The 20,015-nt window shown below is 37.0% G+C and overlaps 1 protein-coding gene across 1 annotated transcript in view; it reads right to left on the reverse strand.

The window, feature by feature from the left end:
- Positions 1–20,015, reverse strand: part of Man1a2 (mannosidase alpha class 1A member 2) — a 162,439-nt gene that overhangs the window by 104,384 nt on the left and 38,040 nt on the right. Inside the window, exons 2-4 of the mRNA XM_023701748.1 lie at positions 19,674–19,929; positions 11,126–11,222; positions 4,244–4,362 (exon numbers count right to left, since the gene is read on the reverse strand). Of these exons, the coding sequence (XP_023557516.1) occupies positions 4,244–4,362; positions 11,126–11,222; positions 19,674–19,929 (472 nt within the window). The remainder of the gene's footprint in view (positions 1–4,243; positions 4,363–11,125; positions 11,223–19,673; positions 19,930–20,015) is intronic.

Raw genomic sequence — 20,015 nt, forward strand, 5'->3', positions numbered from 1 at the left:
CACACACACACACACAATAAATAAATAAATGTTTAAAAAAACATTAACAACTTATTTTTAACAAAAAAGGAAAGAATGAATTACTCAGGTCCTTCTAATACACACAGACAGAAAACACTAAGTACTAGCACAAGTATAATTTTTCCAAAAGACAACTTTTTATGATACAAAGTTATGACAACACATGGTGTTCATAAACCCTACCCCAAAACTAAAATGTTTACGACACAGTATTCCCAACCAATAGCTACTACAGGGCACATGTAAGTCATTCACTAAAAATAGGGAGGGCCTCTATCACTCACGGGAAGTGTAGAAATAACTTTCAAGTTAATTTCCCTCCTTTCATCCATTCCCTCCCCACATTCCACTCAATGCCCTATTGTTCAAATTAGCTTTTTTTTTTTTTTTTTTTTGCAGAACCAGGAATTGAACTCAGACCCTTGCACTTGCCAAGGAAGAGCTTATTCTACTGAGCCATCTCCCAGGCCCCTTCAAATGAGCATTTAAATTTTACATCACTTTAGGTCACTGTGGGAGATCATCCACACTACACTCTCCTGAGAAATGAGGACCTCTGCCTGGATCTTTACCTGACCTTCACACTTCAACCCTATTCACTGAGATGTGATATGCTGGCTGTGTGAAGCAGATGTTCCCTTAACTGGCCAAAAGAATACAATTGAGTCTGGTGAGACAACAATATGACTCATTGCAGTGCATGAACAAGAACATACCCCACCCTACTGCACCCCTGCTGATGCTAGAATAAGAGCCTGTGAGATTCCAGGGCTAAGATGGAGAGAGCATCTCAGCTGCGGCCTTGGAACTCAAACAGAATCCTGGCAGTAGAAGTGCCAGCCTTGCATACATCAAGCTAACTGTTGCAATGCAATTGGAGGGTCTCTGTGCTGGGTACAAATTGCTGTTTCTCCTTGGAGCCAAGGCCTGCAAAGTTTCCCTTTCCACAACTCTACCATAACCTCCCCCACCTCCCTGACTGACACCAGTGAAAGCCATGAACTTTGGGACTCATGGCCCTTTGCTCCACAGACAGCTCTGGGTCACCCTACAGCTCCTCATTTGCAGAACTTTCTCTCTGTCTTTAATTTGCACCCATGTGCCAGACTGCAGAGTCCTCCACAGGGTGTCAGCAGGCCACTACTCTGTGCAGACCTTTACAATCATCTCTGCTTACACTCAAGAGTAAAATAACCAGTAAGATACAATACATTTACATTCCCCACAGCTTTTCTGACACCTCATCTACTAAAGTCCTTTTGATTCACTCCATGGACTTACTTGCTATACCCAGAACTGCCAACTTGAGACTTACATATCAGCTTTTACACTTGTTACCTTCTTTTCTGGGTGACTATCCTTCAACTAGCTGAAAGACTCACTGTGATTTTCTATAGTTCTCTGAAGATATATATTATCAGAAAACTTTTCTGACCACCCAATATAAATAATCACTCATCATTAATATCCTTTCCTCTTTATTTCCCCATTTTTCACTTATAACCATCTGATTACTACATAATTACCTTTAAAATTACTATCCTCCCTCACTAGAGAGAAAGAAGTTCTAGAGGGAAAAGAGAGAAACGAGGAAAAGGCGTAACTGGAAGGTGTAATGACTGAAGATATTCTGAAGCTGATAAAACCTAAATCTCAGTATGATGAAATATTATGAATCTTTTAAAGAATAATCTACACACATGTGGTAACAGAACTGGAGAATACAGTAAAAAGGAAAATATGCAATCAATAATGATTATTTGTTCAAAATGAGACTAACAGCATACTTTTTTTTAATTTTTTTTTTTTTTTTTTTTTTTTTTTTTTTTTTTTTTTCAGAACTGGGGATTGAACTCAGGCCCGTGTGCTTGCCAGGCAAGCACTTATTCTATTGAGCCATCTCCCCGGCCCCAGATAGCATTAGCCATGACCTTAAGAGGCTGAAAAAATAACCTCTAATTCTATTCTCAACTATAATATCTATTAATAGAGATCCTTATATCCACACATAAATGACTTTCCTTGATTCACTTCTGAAAAATGTCACCTTAACAAAGAGTTGTTCAGAAGCCACCCCATGTATATGGCAGTGCCCTACCACCACATATTTCAATCCCACTTTTCTTCATTATTCTCCACAGCACTTAACTACCATCTGACATACAAGAATAACTGTGCGATGTTTTTCTCCCAAAACTGGAATATGAACTCAAGAGCTGTTTCTGTATTATGCATTACTACAGCCACAGAACCAGAACAGTTTCTACTGCAGCGATGATACTCAATAAATGTATTTACCTACTCATTACATATTTTGAAATATTAAATACAACTTGAAACGAACTAAGTCACAAGTACAGTACATGTAAGACAGAGAGCTATGAGCTAAATTAAAGCACTGCAAGATCCTCAGTTCTTCAGAAGAATAAAGAAATTGACAACAGTAATTTTAAACTTTGATAAGTAGCTACATAAAACTTTAAAAGTAATCCCAAAATGAACAGAAATGGTGAAGAGCAAATTAGTAGAGGAGACATTAAATCCTCTACTTAAATTGTATCTGGTACTATTCTAATATTACATAATTAGCCTATTCCAAATTAATACACAAATTAAAAGCAATCCTCATGAAAACATCAACAGTTCTCCAGAGTTTGAAACAACAAGGGGCTGAGAACTAAGATAATTTCCTCACAGACCAACCTCTGCTTCAAGATTCATGCGTAGATACTAAGCTTCTTGTACACAGGGAGTCCACTGTCAGCCTGACTGCAGTGTGAGACCTTAACTCAAAAAACAAAAGAAAAACAAATACATACACATACATGTATACACACATACTATACATAAGATAGTTTAATACTGATGTAAGGCTAAAGATAAAAAAAAAAAGCCAACTGGGCTAGGGACATAGCTCAGCAGCACAACCATCTGCCTAGCCAGCACATGGTCCTGAATTCAGTTCCCTGTACTGGAAAAAACAAAAAAAAAAAACAAAAAAAAACAAAGTCAATGGAAAAGTAGCAGCTCATACAACAAATACATGGTATACATAGTAGGAGCGAAATATTATGACACACATAAATAGGAGGGAAAGAAGTGGTGTTAGGATCAGCCGACAGTTTCCTATCTCACCCAACAAAAAAAAAAAAAAAAAAAAAAAAATTCAATATGGATTTAAGACTAAATGTGAAAGTAAAACTTTAAAATGCAAGAATATCCTCAAATAAAACAATATATTCTTACGGTCTCACAGAAATTTCAAATACTAAGTTTTTTGGGTTTTTTTTTTTAAAGCATCTGTAAGGCCTACATAACTACATCAAAAAAAAAAAAAAAAGACTGCATTTTTCACATTCTCTGTACTTTGAGGTAAGTCATATGAAAATCTAACGCCAACCACACAAAATTATGGTGGCTAACTCCTAAGTGTTCTAAAGAACAGTCATGTGTGTCTCAGTCTTCCTCCTACCAAATGAAAGGTAGACAAGAGGAATAGACCTTGAGAAACCATTTTTTACCAGTGAAGTTACACCTTTACACAAACTGAAATGGACCAGAACAAGTAGGAAAGACTCCTAGGTCCTTGATGACCAAGGAGCTACCCAAAGCTCTCTTTATCTCTGTACTTGACTTACATGAAAGATAAACATCTATCTTGTTTCAGTTATGCTATAGGCTTTCTGTCACTCACTGTGAAGCCTAAACATGATAAAAATTATTCTAATTAAGATACAATAAATGTCTAGTATTAAAAATGCTAAAATAACATGAAAGTAGATAAACTGCTTTGTCTAGTTAGCACCAGAAAAATCATGAGAAAGGAAATAAGCACAGATTTAAACCACAATTTAAACAATGAAGAGTGCCAGACAAAAAAGCACAGAGGCAGGGGAAGGTACTATAGTCAAAATGCCGCTATCACAACCTACCACATACCTACTGGATAGCTAACAGGAAATTTACTTCTAACTGTTCTGAGGGTAGGAAGTCTAAGATCAAGGTCCTACCAGATTACCTTTTAAGGGCCCACTTTCTGGTTCACAGATGGTGCCTTTTCACTGTGTACTCTGAGGCCATTGTGTAAGGGCACTTATTTATTTCATAAAGCTCAACTCTCTAATATCATCACATTATGCTGAGCATCAACAAATGAATTTAGCCATATGAAAATGTCTTTTCATAGTGAATCTGAGAGACGAATTATTCACTTTGCACTCACCACACTGAAGTCCAGGTTGTCCTCGATCCACCTCTGCCCATCAAGGAATTCATCGTGGAGGCCCATGATGTAAAGGGTATCCAGAGCATCTACTATGGTGGCACCCATCAGTGAGCTCCCTACATTGGGCAGTACAAGTGTCATGAAAATGATTCCCTTCAAGAAATCTAGTCCATATAATTAAAGAATATACCAACCAAGAAAGAACGCCCAGCACTTCATTTTCCATCAACACACTAGATAATACAGTTTTAAAATATTTTAAAGGATGGCATATTAATAAATAATAGAAAAATAAAGGAAAACTAAAAAGTGTAATTCACCTTAATTTTGGTCTGCTCAGAATGTAAGACACCTACTTCAGACAGAGGAAAAGACAAATTAGAAAAGCTTTAAAGAAAAGAGGATGTGGGCTGGCCAGACTGAAGAACAGGAAGGATCCCTGCACGTCCCATCTGTGTAGTGAGACCCTCTAGGCCCCGTAATAAATACGTCTGCGGGGCAATTACTGAAGAGGACAAGCTAAGTCACGGAATAAGCGTGTCCACCTCCGATTCAAGACGGGCAAAACTACTTTGAAAAATAAAAAATGTAAAACAAAACTGGATAACCAGAGTGCAACAAAATTTAAATAATCCTTGAAATTAAAAAGCAGGTAAATCATCCTGAAAAAAATAAGTCATTTCTCAAAAATCACCCTGATTTTTTTTCAACACAGTCTAAAGAGAATCTCAGAAAAAAGCATAATTAAAATTTTGTACTATTTAAGATAAACAAATACAAGTAACTGAATTCCACCTTCTAAGAAAACAAGAAAAAAAAGCTTAAGCAACAAAGTAGAAGAATTATAAGAACTAAAAATAAGAAAATCAGTTTTGTCATTTTACTAATGTCTTTCAGAAATCAGATTTCTGGGGCTGTGGAGATAGCTCAGTGGTCTAAGCGCTTGCCTGGCAAGAGCAAGGACCAGGTTTGGTCCCTGGCACTGCATGCTGTGCAAGTCACACAGTGAGACCCTGCATCAAATAAATTTAAATTTTAAAAAATTAAAATTCAGGAAACAAAAAAAGAAAGCAGAATTCTTAATTTTCAATAAATCTAACTTACCTTTTTTTTTTTTTTTCTTAAAGTTGATGCTCATTGTGTTCCAAAATTTCCCTGCTTACCCCAAGGTCACAAAGGTTTCTCAAATGTTTCCTACTGGAAGTTTTGCACTTTCAGTTTTTATGCTTAGATCTGCAATCTCTTTCAAATTACTTTTCATACACAGCACTAATAGTCAAGGTTCATTGTTTTCCTACATGAATATCCAAGTGATCCAGCACTATTTGCTGGAAAAACTACCCTTTCTCCCACTGAGTTAGTTACTTTAGGATCTTTGTCGAAAAATTCATAAGTAGGCATGTGGAGTTCTGCTTCATTCTGTTCCCCTGAAGGCTGTACCTGTCCTTATGCTAAACCCCATACTGTTGGGCAGGAGATGTAGTACATAGCACCTACGTGCCATAGTTTTGTCCCCAGCACTACAAAACAAAAAAGATGACACAAAAGAGAAACCAAACTTTGTGTTCTCATTGCTGTAGTTTTACAGTAATCTCTAAAATCAAATGCTAAACATTCTTCTACTTTGCTCTTTTGTAAAACATATTTTGATTATTCTTAGAGCTTTGTATTTTCACATTTCTTTTAGAATCAACTTATCAATTTCTATACAGAAGCCTACTGCCATCGAGTTGCTTTCAATCTAAATGTGAATTTAGACAGAATTATTATCTCATCAGCATTTAGTATTCCAATCTGATCACCTCACGGACTCGCTTTACCTAAATCCTTTTAACTTGCTCTTGATAACCACTTATAGTTTCAGTGTATAGGCTCTACACATATTTTGTCAAATTTGTTCTGATACAGTTCACATTTGCAGATACTGGTATGTGACATTATTTCTAAACTGCGTTCCTGGTTTATTTATTGTTGGCATATAGAAATACAATTGATTCTGTGCAGTCAACTTGTATCCCATGACCTTCTTGCCAGTTTCTTGATTGGCACTTGAATTAAGGGACTTCTAAATAAAAGACTAGATGGTAAAGACACTAATACCAACAAGTGGAGCAAGGCCCTGATGAGTTCTCAGCAGAATGGGCTATGAGCAGGTGGTGCCCACTCGGATGTCAGCCGCTGGGGACCGCATCTGGGGCTCGGACCCTTCCATGCCCCCCACCCAGCCCCTCCTAGCTATTTGACTCTTGGTTGCTGCCAGTGTAGCTACTTTCCTGCACTATGCTCTGCTGTTACAATGTCTCTTCCTTGGGGCCAGCAAACCTCTGACAATAAACCTCTCCTTTTTTTTTTTTTTTTTTTTTCCAGAACCGGGTATTGAACTCAGGCCCTTACACTTGCCAGGGAAACGCTTATGCCACTGAGCCATTTCACCAGCCCACTCTCATTCCTTAAGTAGGAGGTAGCACATGTTTTTGTCCCAGCAATGGGAAGCCTTACAATTAAACCTACTAGATCTGCTTATTCATCTGAATACTTCATACGTCATTCTTTAGCAGTCTCTTTGTGAACAACCACACTCACTACAAGTAAGGACTGCTTTACCTCTTCTTTTCCTATCTTAATTTTCTTCTTCCTTAGTTTATGCAGTACTATCCACACTATAATTATATATATATATATATATATATATATATATATATATTATATCTATGTCAATATACTGATCTGGCATTCTCTTGCCTCGCTCTCACACTTAAAGTGTCTAGTCTCAAATTTCAGCACAGGGTGAGGAGTCATATTATTTGCTGTTTTGAAATTCCCTTTATCTGGAGCCGGGGAGATGGCTCAGTAGAATAAGCGCTTGCCTGGCAAGCGCAAGGGCCTGAGTTCCATCCCCAGTTCCAAAAAAAAAAAAATCCCTTTATCAGACTGAAGAAACTCCCTTCTAGTGTGTTGTAAATTTTTAATCATCTATGAACACTAGATGTTGTTCAATATCTAATGAAACAATCATATAATGTTCTCTCTTATTCCCTTAATATTTGGAATTACACTGAAATGGTTCCCACATGATAAACTATGCATGTATCCCGGCTGGAACTCGATTTAGCCATAGTTACTGTCTTTATATAAAGTAATACACGGCCTCAATTCACGAACACCTCTAGTTGCAAACAATTCAGTTTGCAAACAGAAGCGTTTGGCAAAATTTTGCTTAAGTTCATGAACTCTGCTTTGAGTGACACTGAGTCTTATGGGGAAATTTGATTCAGTTCAGAATGAAATGGTTCATAACTAGAATCATGAAATGTATTAAGTTTGTGAACCAATCACTGGTACCACTTCACTGCTGAATTACATTTACTAAGATTTGGCTAAAAGTGTTTATGTGTATATTCAAGAGGTATGTGGGTCTATAGTAAACCTCTTTTGTAATGTCTGTTTTGGCTTGGGAAATTAGGGCCTCAGTGGTGGTATCAAGGAAACGTAATAATCCTACATGTACAGACATCAAACCAGAGTACCTTAAAATGTATACGGCAAAAACTGACAGAATTAAAAGAGTAAAAGACAACCCAAAGTGAGAGTCAGGGACTTCAACATCCTTCTTTCAATAACTGACAAAATTGCTAGATAGAAAATAATTTAGAATAGAGAAAACCTAACCATGCTATTAGCCAATGAGGGTCTAACTGAAATCAACAGAACATTCCATACAATAATACCTATACTTTTCCAAGCAAAATGGAAAATTCACAAACCTAGAGTATATTCTAGATCATAAAGTCCTATTTGAAATCAGACAAAGTATATCCTCTGATCATAACAGAATTAAAATTAGAAAACAGTACAAAAAGATAAAGGATATTCTCTAAATACTTAAAAAATAACCTTCTGAAAGGAAATTTTAAAATATACTGAAGAAAGAAAAAAATGTAACTAAATCCTTGGGATAAAGTGCAACTTTTTGCACTTAGCAGGAAATACACAGTGCTAAGTTTGATCTCAAGCCAGTAATATAGGGAAGACTTGTATATCTCAGTATTAATCACTGTGCTAGGTGAAGATAGTTTCACTGAACAATTAGATCAAACATTTAAAAAAGAAAATAAAACTAATTGTAGCCAATCTGGCCCAGAAAAACAAAACAGAAAACATCTTTCAACTCATCTTATTAGGCCAGATTATCTTGATACCAAAATAAGACAAAAATAGTGCAAGAATATGGACGATCCCTTATAAACATGAAAGCAAAAGTCAAACAAAATATTAGCAAATCAAACCCAGTTAGGTCAAAACTAATGAAAAGTATTTATACATACATACACTTATATCTATCTGTATGCATGAAAAAAAAAATACCATCAAAAAAGCAAAATCTGAGATTCTTTCCCAAATCAAAATTCCTTTTAAATGCAAAAACAATGCTCCCTAAAAAAAATTTTTAATTCTGCACCGAAGTTAAGTAAAAATGTATTGTTTTCATTCCATTAACAATTGTTGGAATAATCAGCATCAATACTAATTTACATTTCCTTCTATTCACAAGCTCCAGGGGCAGATTCTAAGTGGGCAAAAACCACATGAACACATCCTCTCTTTATAGGTGTAGCATTTGGTTCACTCAGACACAAACAGAATCGGAGAAAACAAGAAACAATGAAGTCTTTTAAGAAGATGCCTGCTAAGAAACTCAAGTGCTTTTTCTACATGGTTCTCTTCTCTAGAAATGCAGAACTAAGATATAAAAACTTCAAACAGCTGCAGCCCGCTGCTACAAAGCCAGCTTGAAGATATCAACACACAGAGATAAAGTATAGCTGAAAATCTGATCTACACCAAGACTTCACTGAGTTGACTGAATTACATTTGCAATTTAAGCCATTTTGAAAAAGATTTTCTACTACCTGCACATAAAGAGTCCTCTGATGCCAAGGACAAACCAGATAAAAGAGAAACACTGATTTCTGTTACCATATAAAAGAATTAGTTAATCATCAAAGCTTTAAAAAAGAAAAACGGATGGGGGGGCCGGGAGATGGCTCAGTGCAATAAGCGTTTCCCTGGCAAGCACAAGGGCCTGAGTTCAATCCCGGGTTCCACCAAAAGAAAAACAAATGTGCTCCAAGTTAACCTCGAACCCTGTAAGCAAAAGCTCAATACCATCTACATGCTCTCACAGTCATGGAGGTGGTACACTTTTAGAAGTTCTTTCTGACACTGTGATTCTATAAAAGTACATCGAATTTGGATGCCAAATGAGATATTGAGAGCTACCACCCTTCTCTTAAAGACATGTTATTAACAGAAAAAAGAAAATGTAAAAAACATGTTTGAAAATTCTGAAATTATAATCATTATGAAGAATGAAACATGCAAAAGGAACAGAGTAGGAAGAAATGGAATTTTTCAATCTTGTAGTAAACTACATGTCTACAAATAAAAAAGACAAAACACATAATAACTCCTTTTCTGTTGATTTAGCTGGGAAAATATTACAGCAACTAAAAAAATGAATAGGTTTAAACATTTTTTTTTTTTTTTGGTGATACTAGGGATTGAACTCAGGACCTTGCATTTTCCAGGTAGGCGCGTATGCCACTGAGCTATCTCTCTGGCCCAAAACACCTAATTTTGACTACTGAAGGTTCCAAACATTGCATTTTCTACATTTCACTGATTTTCTCCTCACAATAGGCGTTTTTCTAGAGCTAAACCTGACGAGTTTATCTATAAAACTTACAAAAGTAAAGCTAATATATATTTGATACTGTCACAATATCTCTCAAATCCAGGAGAAAAAATATTTAAGGTATATTCTTTTTTGATAGAAAACAAGAAACAACAAATTATAAAGGAAATCTTTAAAAAAATTCTTCTCCAGTCTCAGAAGAAAAAATGTTATCTGAATTACTGTGATAGTATATTTGAGTTAATAAAGAAAACTACAATGCATTTGACTACTATATGTGATATGTTTGTTCTTACACTATTAAAATTTTCCTGCCTTTACACATCATTCTTTATAAGTTATATATCACATGAAGAAACATTTAAAGGACACAAGGAGAGAAGACCAAAAAGAACATCAGCTGGACAATTCTCAAAACTTAATTCTGAGTTTAGTAAAACTTGTTAATTTCACTTTCTGGCTACAAATAAAACACTGACCTCCAAAGGAGGACAGAATCAAGATTAACACAGGCATTCCTCAAGGTGCCCGTCACTGGAACATTGTCACTGTGTCCCACATTATCAATTCTTCCTCAGGAACTACGAATGTACACCATAAACCACTCAACTTACTGACCACCAGACCCGCCAGACCCACACACCCTACCCTGTTCATGAAACCCCCTTCCACGTGCTTCCTTCTGTTTTTGCTGGGGTTTTGTGTTGTTGTTGTTGTTGTTGTTTTTTTTTTGTGGAACTGGGGATTGAACTCAGGCCCTTGCACTGGCCAGGGTAGCGCTTATTTTACTGAGCCATGTCCCAGCCCGCTTCCTTGTGTTTTAATGCATACAGTACTGATGGAAACCCCAATCCGCCCCTCCTCCTCTTCACCCTAAGTATCAGAAACAGTATCCCAGCTGAAGGAAAAAAGAAAGAAGCCACAAGGAAGTGCCTATTTTTACTGACATCAAGAGAAAAACTCAGAAAGGGCTTCAACATAAATCGTTTACATATCAATAAATATCCAACACATAACTGTATTCCAAAGCAACTAAAGCCAAATACTGACATAATTGTAAAAATAAATAAATGTTAAAATTATAGCTCCTCTGGAATACTCTGATTTTAGAAAGTACTTTAAAAAGTCAGATTAGGTTTTAAGACATGGAGGCAGAAAACAGTAATGAGAAAAGGCCAACTTACCAAATATGTTAGTGGAGTGTCCTTTCTTTGCAATAGGTCTGAGTTCATTATGCCCCCATCCGTATGTTCTGTAATTATCCCAGGCATGTTTCATCATCTAAGTGAAAATTATCATACATCAATTAAAATTATTTAGACTATTATTCTTTGGTTTTATTTTGTTGTGTTTTGTTTTTTAATGTATTTGGTTGTTACAAGGTCTCACTACACAGCTCGGACTCACAGTGATCCTCCTGTTTTGTGCCTCCCCAGCGCTGGGATTACACGCCTATGCCACTCTGAGCCAGCCAAGTGACTGGCTCAGACTCTGGCCAGCTCAGCCCACTCTAGGAATAGGGCTGGTGCAGCATGTGGGGCTGGGATCAAACCAGAAGCCCTGTGCTTGCCTAAATTGGTGCGTTAGCCTGCTGAGCTATCTCGCCAGCCCCCAGACTGTTATTCTTGTAATTAGGGTTCTGTTACTATGTCCTCATCATTCTACTAGGTCTCTTACATTCTGGTAGCATATTACTATCATAACATTACTACCATTTAACGTATTCCAATTAATACTTGTATTTGTATGACAACATATATGTTTACTGAATAGAAAAAAGTTAGGTACAATAAACCAATTATTTTTCTTGGGGAGGAAAGTGTCTATTTGATATTTCTTCTCTTTAAAAACTACCAATCCTCTGTAACAACTCCTTTTCTTCCACTGCGATTATGACAGAGCTTTTAATCAATAGGCCTTGCTTTCATTACCACTTAATTCAGCCTGGTTAGAAAAGTCCAGAGATCAGAGATCAGAGATCAGAGATCAGCACAATTTAACTCTGCACTGGTAGCACAACAGCACTCCAGATATCGGACATGGTTATGTTCTGAAGAAACTTTATTTCTAACAAACAGGTAGCTTGCAGGATTTGGTCCACAGGATGCAGTTTACCAAACTTTGCCCTAGACAAAGTGACTGGGTAGTAATTCCACTAGAAACTATCAATCTCTTTTTACACATGCTGTTATATACACTGGGAAAGAGGAACTCTTATTTTGTGACCTCAAGGCCTACATAATATATAATCCCAGAGTTGATGATGGTGAACTCTTTCCCAATGAAACAAAAACAACCAAAGGAAAGAAACAGAGACAAATATGAACTACTAACAATTACACTACAGACTTAAATTTATCAAAGGCTGAATTCTAATTTAGAACCAGTACAGGAATAAAATATTTTTATATCACCTAGTTTGTGCAAGAAGTCCCAAACTAAACAGCGAGAGTATTTACTCAAATGTCAGTCAGATTATATAATAGCATACTGTGTTGTTTTTATTCATGTCAGTATACTATACAGTATCTAGTCATGACAGGCGTGGGGGCACATACCTGTAATCCCAGTACCTGAGTAGTTGAAGCAAGTTGAAGGCCAGCTCGAGCTAAAGTGAGTTCAAGACCAGCCTGCACTGCAGAGTTAAGCCCTATCTCAAACAGACACAGGCCCACACACACGTGCACGCATACCTCATTGAACAGTAGTCATCCAAAGCATTCCCAAATGAAAATTCCAGGCTGCTGTATTTCAAGAATATAAAAAATAATTTTTTTCTCTTGAAAAAAATTGGCAATAAGTAAGGAGATTATTACACCATGACCAAGTACAGTTTAACCAAGGAACAAAAGACTAATTTAACAATCAAAAACCAACCAATAAAATTCATTATGTTAACAAATAAGGACAAAAAAATCATACAATTATCTAAACAAAAATATACACAAAATCTGACAAAATTCATTATTCACTATAAAAGCTCTTAGTAAACTGAAACTACAAATATCCTCCTACTAATAAAGACATCTCAAAAAAATAAATCCTATGAATACAGCATACTTAACAGCTAACCAAATGTTTAGCTCTAAAGTCACGAACAAATCAAGCACTCTCAAAATTTCTTTCAATCTCCTAGTAAATCTTGCCAGTATAACAAGAAAAGAAAAGGAAAAGTACCTCCATTCTTAAACAATATGACTATGTAGAAGGAACCCCCCAGGACCCTAAAAAAGCCACTAGAATAAATAACCTTAATAAAGTGACAGAATGTAAGTTCAGCAAACTAAAATCATGTACTTCTACATGCTAAATTCTGTGAGTACTTCTAGCAAATCACTGAATTTGGGAGGCCCCCAAACACTCATGTTTATCTATCTGAATTATCAAGTATATGAAAAAGTAGTTAAAAGAACCATAGTGGCAACTATAAAAAACAAATTAAGTATCTGGGGGGAAAAAAATCTACCAATGTTACCCTGAACAACATCCAAAGAAAAGTGTCTGAAACAGTCCACACACGAAATATAGACTTCAGAGATAAGGTAGAAATCAGAGAGCTCTGTTTTGACTCCATCACAAGCAAGATTTTATAATACATAGGGTAAGCTTAAAATATTTGCTAAGTATTTTCATTATCAAGATATATATAGAATATTGGAGTATTTGACTTAAATGTTTGTCTTAGTTTGTGATAAAAATTTCTTCTGATGTACTCGTGGTACTATTACATTCTGACAAAATCTGCTTGCTAGGGAGTTCAACTGTAGAGTCCACCCAAAATTATCAGAATTATTAACAAAGCAAAAGTCAAATATTCATTAATTCCCCCCTCTCCTACTGTATTCGTAAGTAATTCATAGAATAACAAGTAGAAAGACAAGATTAAAAATTTAAGAAATTTTAAGATCTTTTTTCACTTTCAATCTACAAAGACTCTTTAAAATATGCTCGTTCTAAAAATTGTCATTACAGGGCTGGGGAGATGGCTCAGCAGAATATGTGCTTGCCTATCAAGCATGGGGGCCTGAGTTCAATCCCTGGTTCTGAAAAAAAAAAAAGACAAATAAAAATAAAGCTTTAAAAAATAAATAAATAAATAAATAAATAAATAAAAAATAAAAATTGTCATTACATATTAAGTACTGATGTACATGAATTTTTTTCTTTTTTATGTTATTAGTATATCCCTGTGTGGCACTGGTGCAGGCACACAACACATCTTCATTCCTTTTCTCACCCCTATTACTCCTTTTACTTTCTCCATCCCTCCCTTGATCTCTTGATCCCTTTTCCCTCTGAAATGATCTACCGCTCTACTTCCTATTATTTCTTATCTTGCTCTCCAGTGTTACCATGTTGCTCATGAGAGAAACCAAGAGATGTCTAAGCCTGTGTGTCTGATGTATTTCAACTTACATTATGGTCACAAGGTGTACTCATTTTCCTACAAATGACTCCAGTTATCTTTATAACAGAGGAATACTCTACAGTGTGTAATGTATTTTCTTTATCAGTTCATCTACTGATGGACAGAGGGGCCAACACGGATATTCATGTATCATAGTATGACGTACTCTTTTGGGATGTTACCTAGAAGGGGAATAGCAGGATCAAATGGAAGTTGAAGTTACAGTTCTGTGAAAAATCTCTATACTGATTCCCATAGTGGTTGTATTAGTTTGTTTCCACCAACAGTGTAAAAGGATTCCTTTGCCTCTATTGACTCTCCAGTATTTATTATTTGACTTCCTGATGATGCTCATTCTTTCTTCATTAAAACTGACTCTCAGTGTTGTTTCAATTTGCATTTCTCTAATGGCCAGAAATGTTGAGCATTTCCTCGTGTATTTATTGGCCATCTGTACTTCTGTGAAGTGCCTGTTCATTTCATTTGCCCATTTTTGGACTAGGTCTTTTATTTGGGAGGGTTAACTGTTTTGAATTCTTTATATACTCTAAGATATAAGTCCTCTGGTCTGAGCAATCACTGGCAAGTTTTTTCCCCATTTTGTAGGTTATCTTTGCTGTGCAGACCTTTTTAATTTGCTATGATCCCACCTGGTGACTCTCAAGACTGTTTCCTGTGCAACCAGAGTTCTGTTCAGAAAGTCCTTCCCTATAGTCATGACTCCAAGAGTGTTACCTATGTTGTTCTTCACAAGGTTGATTCTGGTTTATTTAGATCTTTGACCCATTTTAATTTCAATTCAGTACATGATGAGAGTCTGCGTCTACATTTAATCTTGTGCAAGGAGACAGTCATTTCTTATAGCCATTACTATAACCATTTGCTGAAGAAGCTAGCTATCCTCCACTGTGTATTTTGGACCCCTTTGTCAAATTTTGGGTTTCTTCTGGTTCCACGGGAATTTTAGAATAGTTTTCTCCAGTTTTGTGCAGAATGCTGTTTGCAGGCTGGGGAAATAGCTCAGCTACATAAATGCCTGCCTGGAAAGCACAAAGCCCTGAGTTCAATCTCTGGTGCCACCAAAAAAAGAAAAAAGAATGCTGTTTGAATTTTTACTGGGACTGCATTAAATCTGCATCAGTTTTGCAAGTATGGCCACTTTGACTATTTTGGTTCTGTCTGTCCAGGAACAAGGCATATCATTTCATTTTCTGGGGTCTTCAATTTCCTTTTTCAGAGTAATGTAGGTTCCCCTGTCTTTTGCTTCCTTAGATTAATCCTTAAATACTTAATATTTTTATGCTATTGTGAATAGTATTTTTCCATGATTTCTTTCTCAGTGAATTCATTATTATTGTATAAGAATGTTATTGATTTTTTGTGTGACTTTTGTATCCTGTTACATTACTGACTTTGGTTATTAATTCTAAAAGTCACTGGATTTTGGGGGATTTTGTATGTACAGGATCATATCAGCTGGAAATAATGATTACTTGACTTGTTCCTATCCTGTTAACCCTTTTATTTTTTATTTTTTTATTTTCTTTTTCTTGCCTAATATAAATATAATATGTAACAGACGCAAGAACAAAAATCACATGATAATCACAATAGATGCAGAAAAAGGCCTTTGACAAAATCCAACATCCTTTCCATGAATAAACACTAAGGAAAACTGATACCTAAGGACCTTATCTCAATCTGATAAAAGCCACTTTGACAAACTTAGTGCCAGTATCATATTAAATGAGAGAAAAACTAAAAGCTTTCCCTGTAAAATCAGGAACAAGATAAGGATATATCCTATTACCACTCCTGTTTAACCCAGTATTCAAAATACACTATTAATCTGCAATACTGTTAAAGAATAACAGTATATAACACAGTCCTTTAAATGATGGTGAATATAAGGCTAGCTATAAAGAACAGGGGTCTCCAACCCCTATGGCCATGGGCATCCATCAGGCCACAGCCTGTTAGGATCCGGGCTACAAAGAAAGAGATGACCAGCATGCAAGCAAGCTATGCTTCCTCTAGAGTCACAGCCAGCCACTCCCCATCACTCTCATTACTGCCTGGCAGAGGTTCTCCTAGGAAAGTGAACGCTGCTGGAAACTCTGCATGATAGGGACCTAGACTGCATACTCCGCATAACAATCTAATGTGTGAGATATAAAGTGGACCTGAAGCAATGATGCTACACTTAGGAGTGGCTGCAAATACAGAGTAACATTAGCAGAGACGTTTGACTGTAGAGAAAATAATCAATTGCTTAAAGACTCATATCAAAGAAAAACCCTGAGTGAATGGCAAGTGACAATTTAAGCTACACCCGGCGACAGACTATAGCGACAAGTGAGTTGACGTGCCTTAATTTTTTTTTTTTTTTTTTTTTTTTTTCCGGTACTGGGACTTAAATTTTTTTGCCTTGGTGGCGGATAAGTAGTATTTTGTTTTTTTTTGGTGGAACTGGGGATTGAACTCAGATCCTTGCGTTTGCCAGTCAAGCACTTATCCTATGAGCCATCTCCCCGGCCCCAACATGCTTTAATTTTTAACTGTACAACTGCATTTGGTGGTAGGCTTTACAGCACAATCTGACTCTAACTCCACTCATGGCCTGCCCGTGATTTACGCTTCCATCCATCCTTCTTTCCCATCCTGAGCCCTTACCTTATAGTTTTTCTCAGCTCACAAGCTAACTCCAGCCAAAATGAGTTATCAGCAAATATCACTGGAGAGCTTCTTTGAAAGGGGAGAGAAACATTCAATGATGAGACAGCAGAGAACTCTAAAACTTCCAACAAAGAGAAAGCTGCATTTAAAACAAAATACTCCTATTTAAATTACAGGCTCATTCCAAACATTCATGTTCTCCAAGCCTGCTTTGTATGATACAGTGTAAGTGACTATCCAACAAAGCCAGGAAACTGATAAATTGCTTTGCCACGTGGAGACCGAGCACCTTGCATTATTAGAAGTTTCTCAAAAATTAAAAAAAAAAAAAAATGAATACAAGAAAAGTAAACATTGAAGAACAAGCTTCAACAACATGTCTGCACTGAGAGCATCATTTTTTGTAGGTAACCTCACTGCTAAAACTAAGAAGCCCTTTCCTACTGCTAAACAGCTGATCACGCCCACTGCTAAGGATACTGGTTATGAACCTTCAGGAAAAGCTGCAGTTCAAAAGGCACCAAGTTCTGCTTTCAGCTAGCACCACAACAAGACAAGCTCATGAAATAGCAGAGGATATTCAGTCACCATGACATGAAATCCAGATTCAGGAGTCTACTGATGCTGACAACAAGACAAAACCAGTTATTTCTGTGTGATACTCTTAGGAGTATCTCAAAATTAAAATGCATGATGGGGGCCAGGGAGATAGCTCAGTGGTTTAAGTGCCTGCCTGGCAAGCACAAGGTCTCAATTCAATCCCTGGCAATACACACAGAAAAAGCCTGATAGGGGGCCGGGGAGATGGCTCAGTAGAATAAGCGCTTGTCTGTCAAGTGCAAGGGCCTCTGAGTTCAATCCCTGGCTCCATCAAAAATAAATAAATAAACAAACAAATAAATAACTAGCATGGCGGTATGTAATATGGACTTCTGTTGCCAATCAATACCACAACTACAGAATTATTACTATTATTATTATTGGGGGTTTTTTGTACTTTAGTCACGGTCTACAGGGTCTCACTATGGACCCATAGTGAACCTCCTGTTTTCAGCCTCCCAAGAGCTGGGATTACAGGTGCATGCCACCACACCCAGTCTCAATCACCATCTCGGCTCACCCTGGGGGTGGGGCCAGCGTGGCAAGTGGGGATCGAACCCTGGCCACAGCGTCTGCCTAAGCAGGCACTTTAATCCGCTGAGCTATTTAGCCAGCCCTTCAGAATTATCCAAGTCTCTGAATAATTACATATCAGGAAAACTGTATGTACACAGACAGCAGCTACCGTGACTGGAAGCTTTCCAGTGTCACTACTTGGGCTAAAGTGGGTGCTTCTGGATGTGAGTCTATGCGCTGTGCTATCCAGAGAAACGCTGGCTAGCCAAAAACATCACCTAACTTAAAGACATCTTGCAGGTTATGATTAAAATTACCAACCACACTGAAGTGCATGCCCTTAACTCACACATCTGCTCAGCTCTGCGAGGAGATGGACTTGTCTTACCCACAGAAGTGAGATGGTTTTCTAAAGGTAAATTACTGGCAAGTTTTTGAGTTACATAACCACTCCAAAAATTTCTTGTAGGAAAAGTCACCACTGGTAGCATATTTCAATGACACAGAATGGATTGTAAAACTCAGTTGCTTGTGGGACATATTCAACCTGCTCAGAGAACAACTGTGTTCAAGTCAGCAGATAAAATGGATGCAGTCAAAACCAAACTGGAATTATTGGGGCAACGAGTGAACATCAAGACTTTTGACATGTTTTAAATATTAGCAGAGATTTTGAAAAAGACTAAGAAAAGGCTTTCTTTCTTCCAGCTGGGGCATGATAACGTGTTTTCCAATGTGTTAAAGCATTACTTCTCAACTGCAGAAGGCCCCAAACTGGGAAGGAATGGACCCACGCCTATGTGTAAAGGAGCTGCGTGGACCGACTCTGGACAGAGGACCAAGTGTGTGAGGTCACAACTGACGGCTGCCTCAGAAGTTGCCTGAGACAGCTACAAGTCAGGACTGACTACCCTGAGGGTGCCACAAAGTGCCGGCAGCTGTGCACTCAGTTCCTAGTCCTGCCTGTCACACAGCAACTAAAATGAGGTGACCACGTAGACGAACATGAAGACGATCCATGTGTCACTGTCTCCATCAGCCTCAGAGCAGAACAAATAATTGCAGAAAAGTAAGATCAGAGCTCCCACTGATTCCACATTACAGGAGATTGTATAATTATTTCATTACATATTACAATGTAATAATACCACCACAGTATCCAAAAGTCCCTTATAACTAAATATTTAAGAAAGGGTTCATCAATGGTAAATTATAAATGAAGTGTCCTCTATTTTATAAATTTACAGTATTTGTTAAATGCTGAATCTCAAGACTTCTGGACACAGATAAGTCATATAATCCTCAAAACAACCTTATATGAAAATTTTAAATTGTACAATAATTGTATTATAATTAACATTAAGAAAGAGACAGACCTCTAGTCCTTACTGCTAATCAGGAAATTAAACTACAATTATAACCCTAGAAGCAATATGATCAAAGTGTGACACCACAGATGGTACAGAAATACATATATATGTAATCAGGTACACATCTATAACTAGTCTGTATCACAAATTTTAGCTCCTTACCTCTTTAATTTTGTCCCTTTTCTTTTTTATCTCAGTATCTTCAGGGTCTCCACCACTGATTCCTACAAGGTTTGGAACAGCAACTGGAGGCAGTGGCTTGTTCTCTTTTGTCTTCATTTCTTGGACTACCTTATTTTTCTCTGTCTGAATTTCTGCACGAATTTCTTCTCTTGACTTTCGTAATTTTTCTTTTGCTTCTTCCAGAGCCTTTTCATGATCAGCTCGAATTTTATTTCGTAGACGTTCTTCTTCTTCCCTGTAAGTACAGAAGAAAAAGAAGCTGGTTAGAATGAGTCTTTATAAGAATGTCAATCTTTAAACATAAAACCTTAAAGTCCTCCA

This window comes from Octodon degus, unplaced genomic scaffold (genome assembly GCF_000260255.1).
Source record: "Octodon degus isolate 3935 unplaced genomic scaffold, OctDeg1.0 scaffold00140, whole genome shotgun sequence".
NCBI classification, from domain to species: Eukaryota; Metazoa; Chordata; class Mammalia; order Rodentia; family Octodontidae; genus Octodon; species Octodon degus.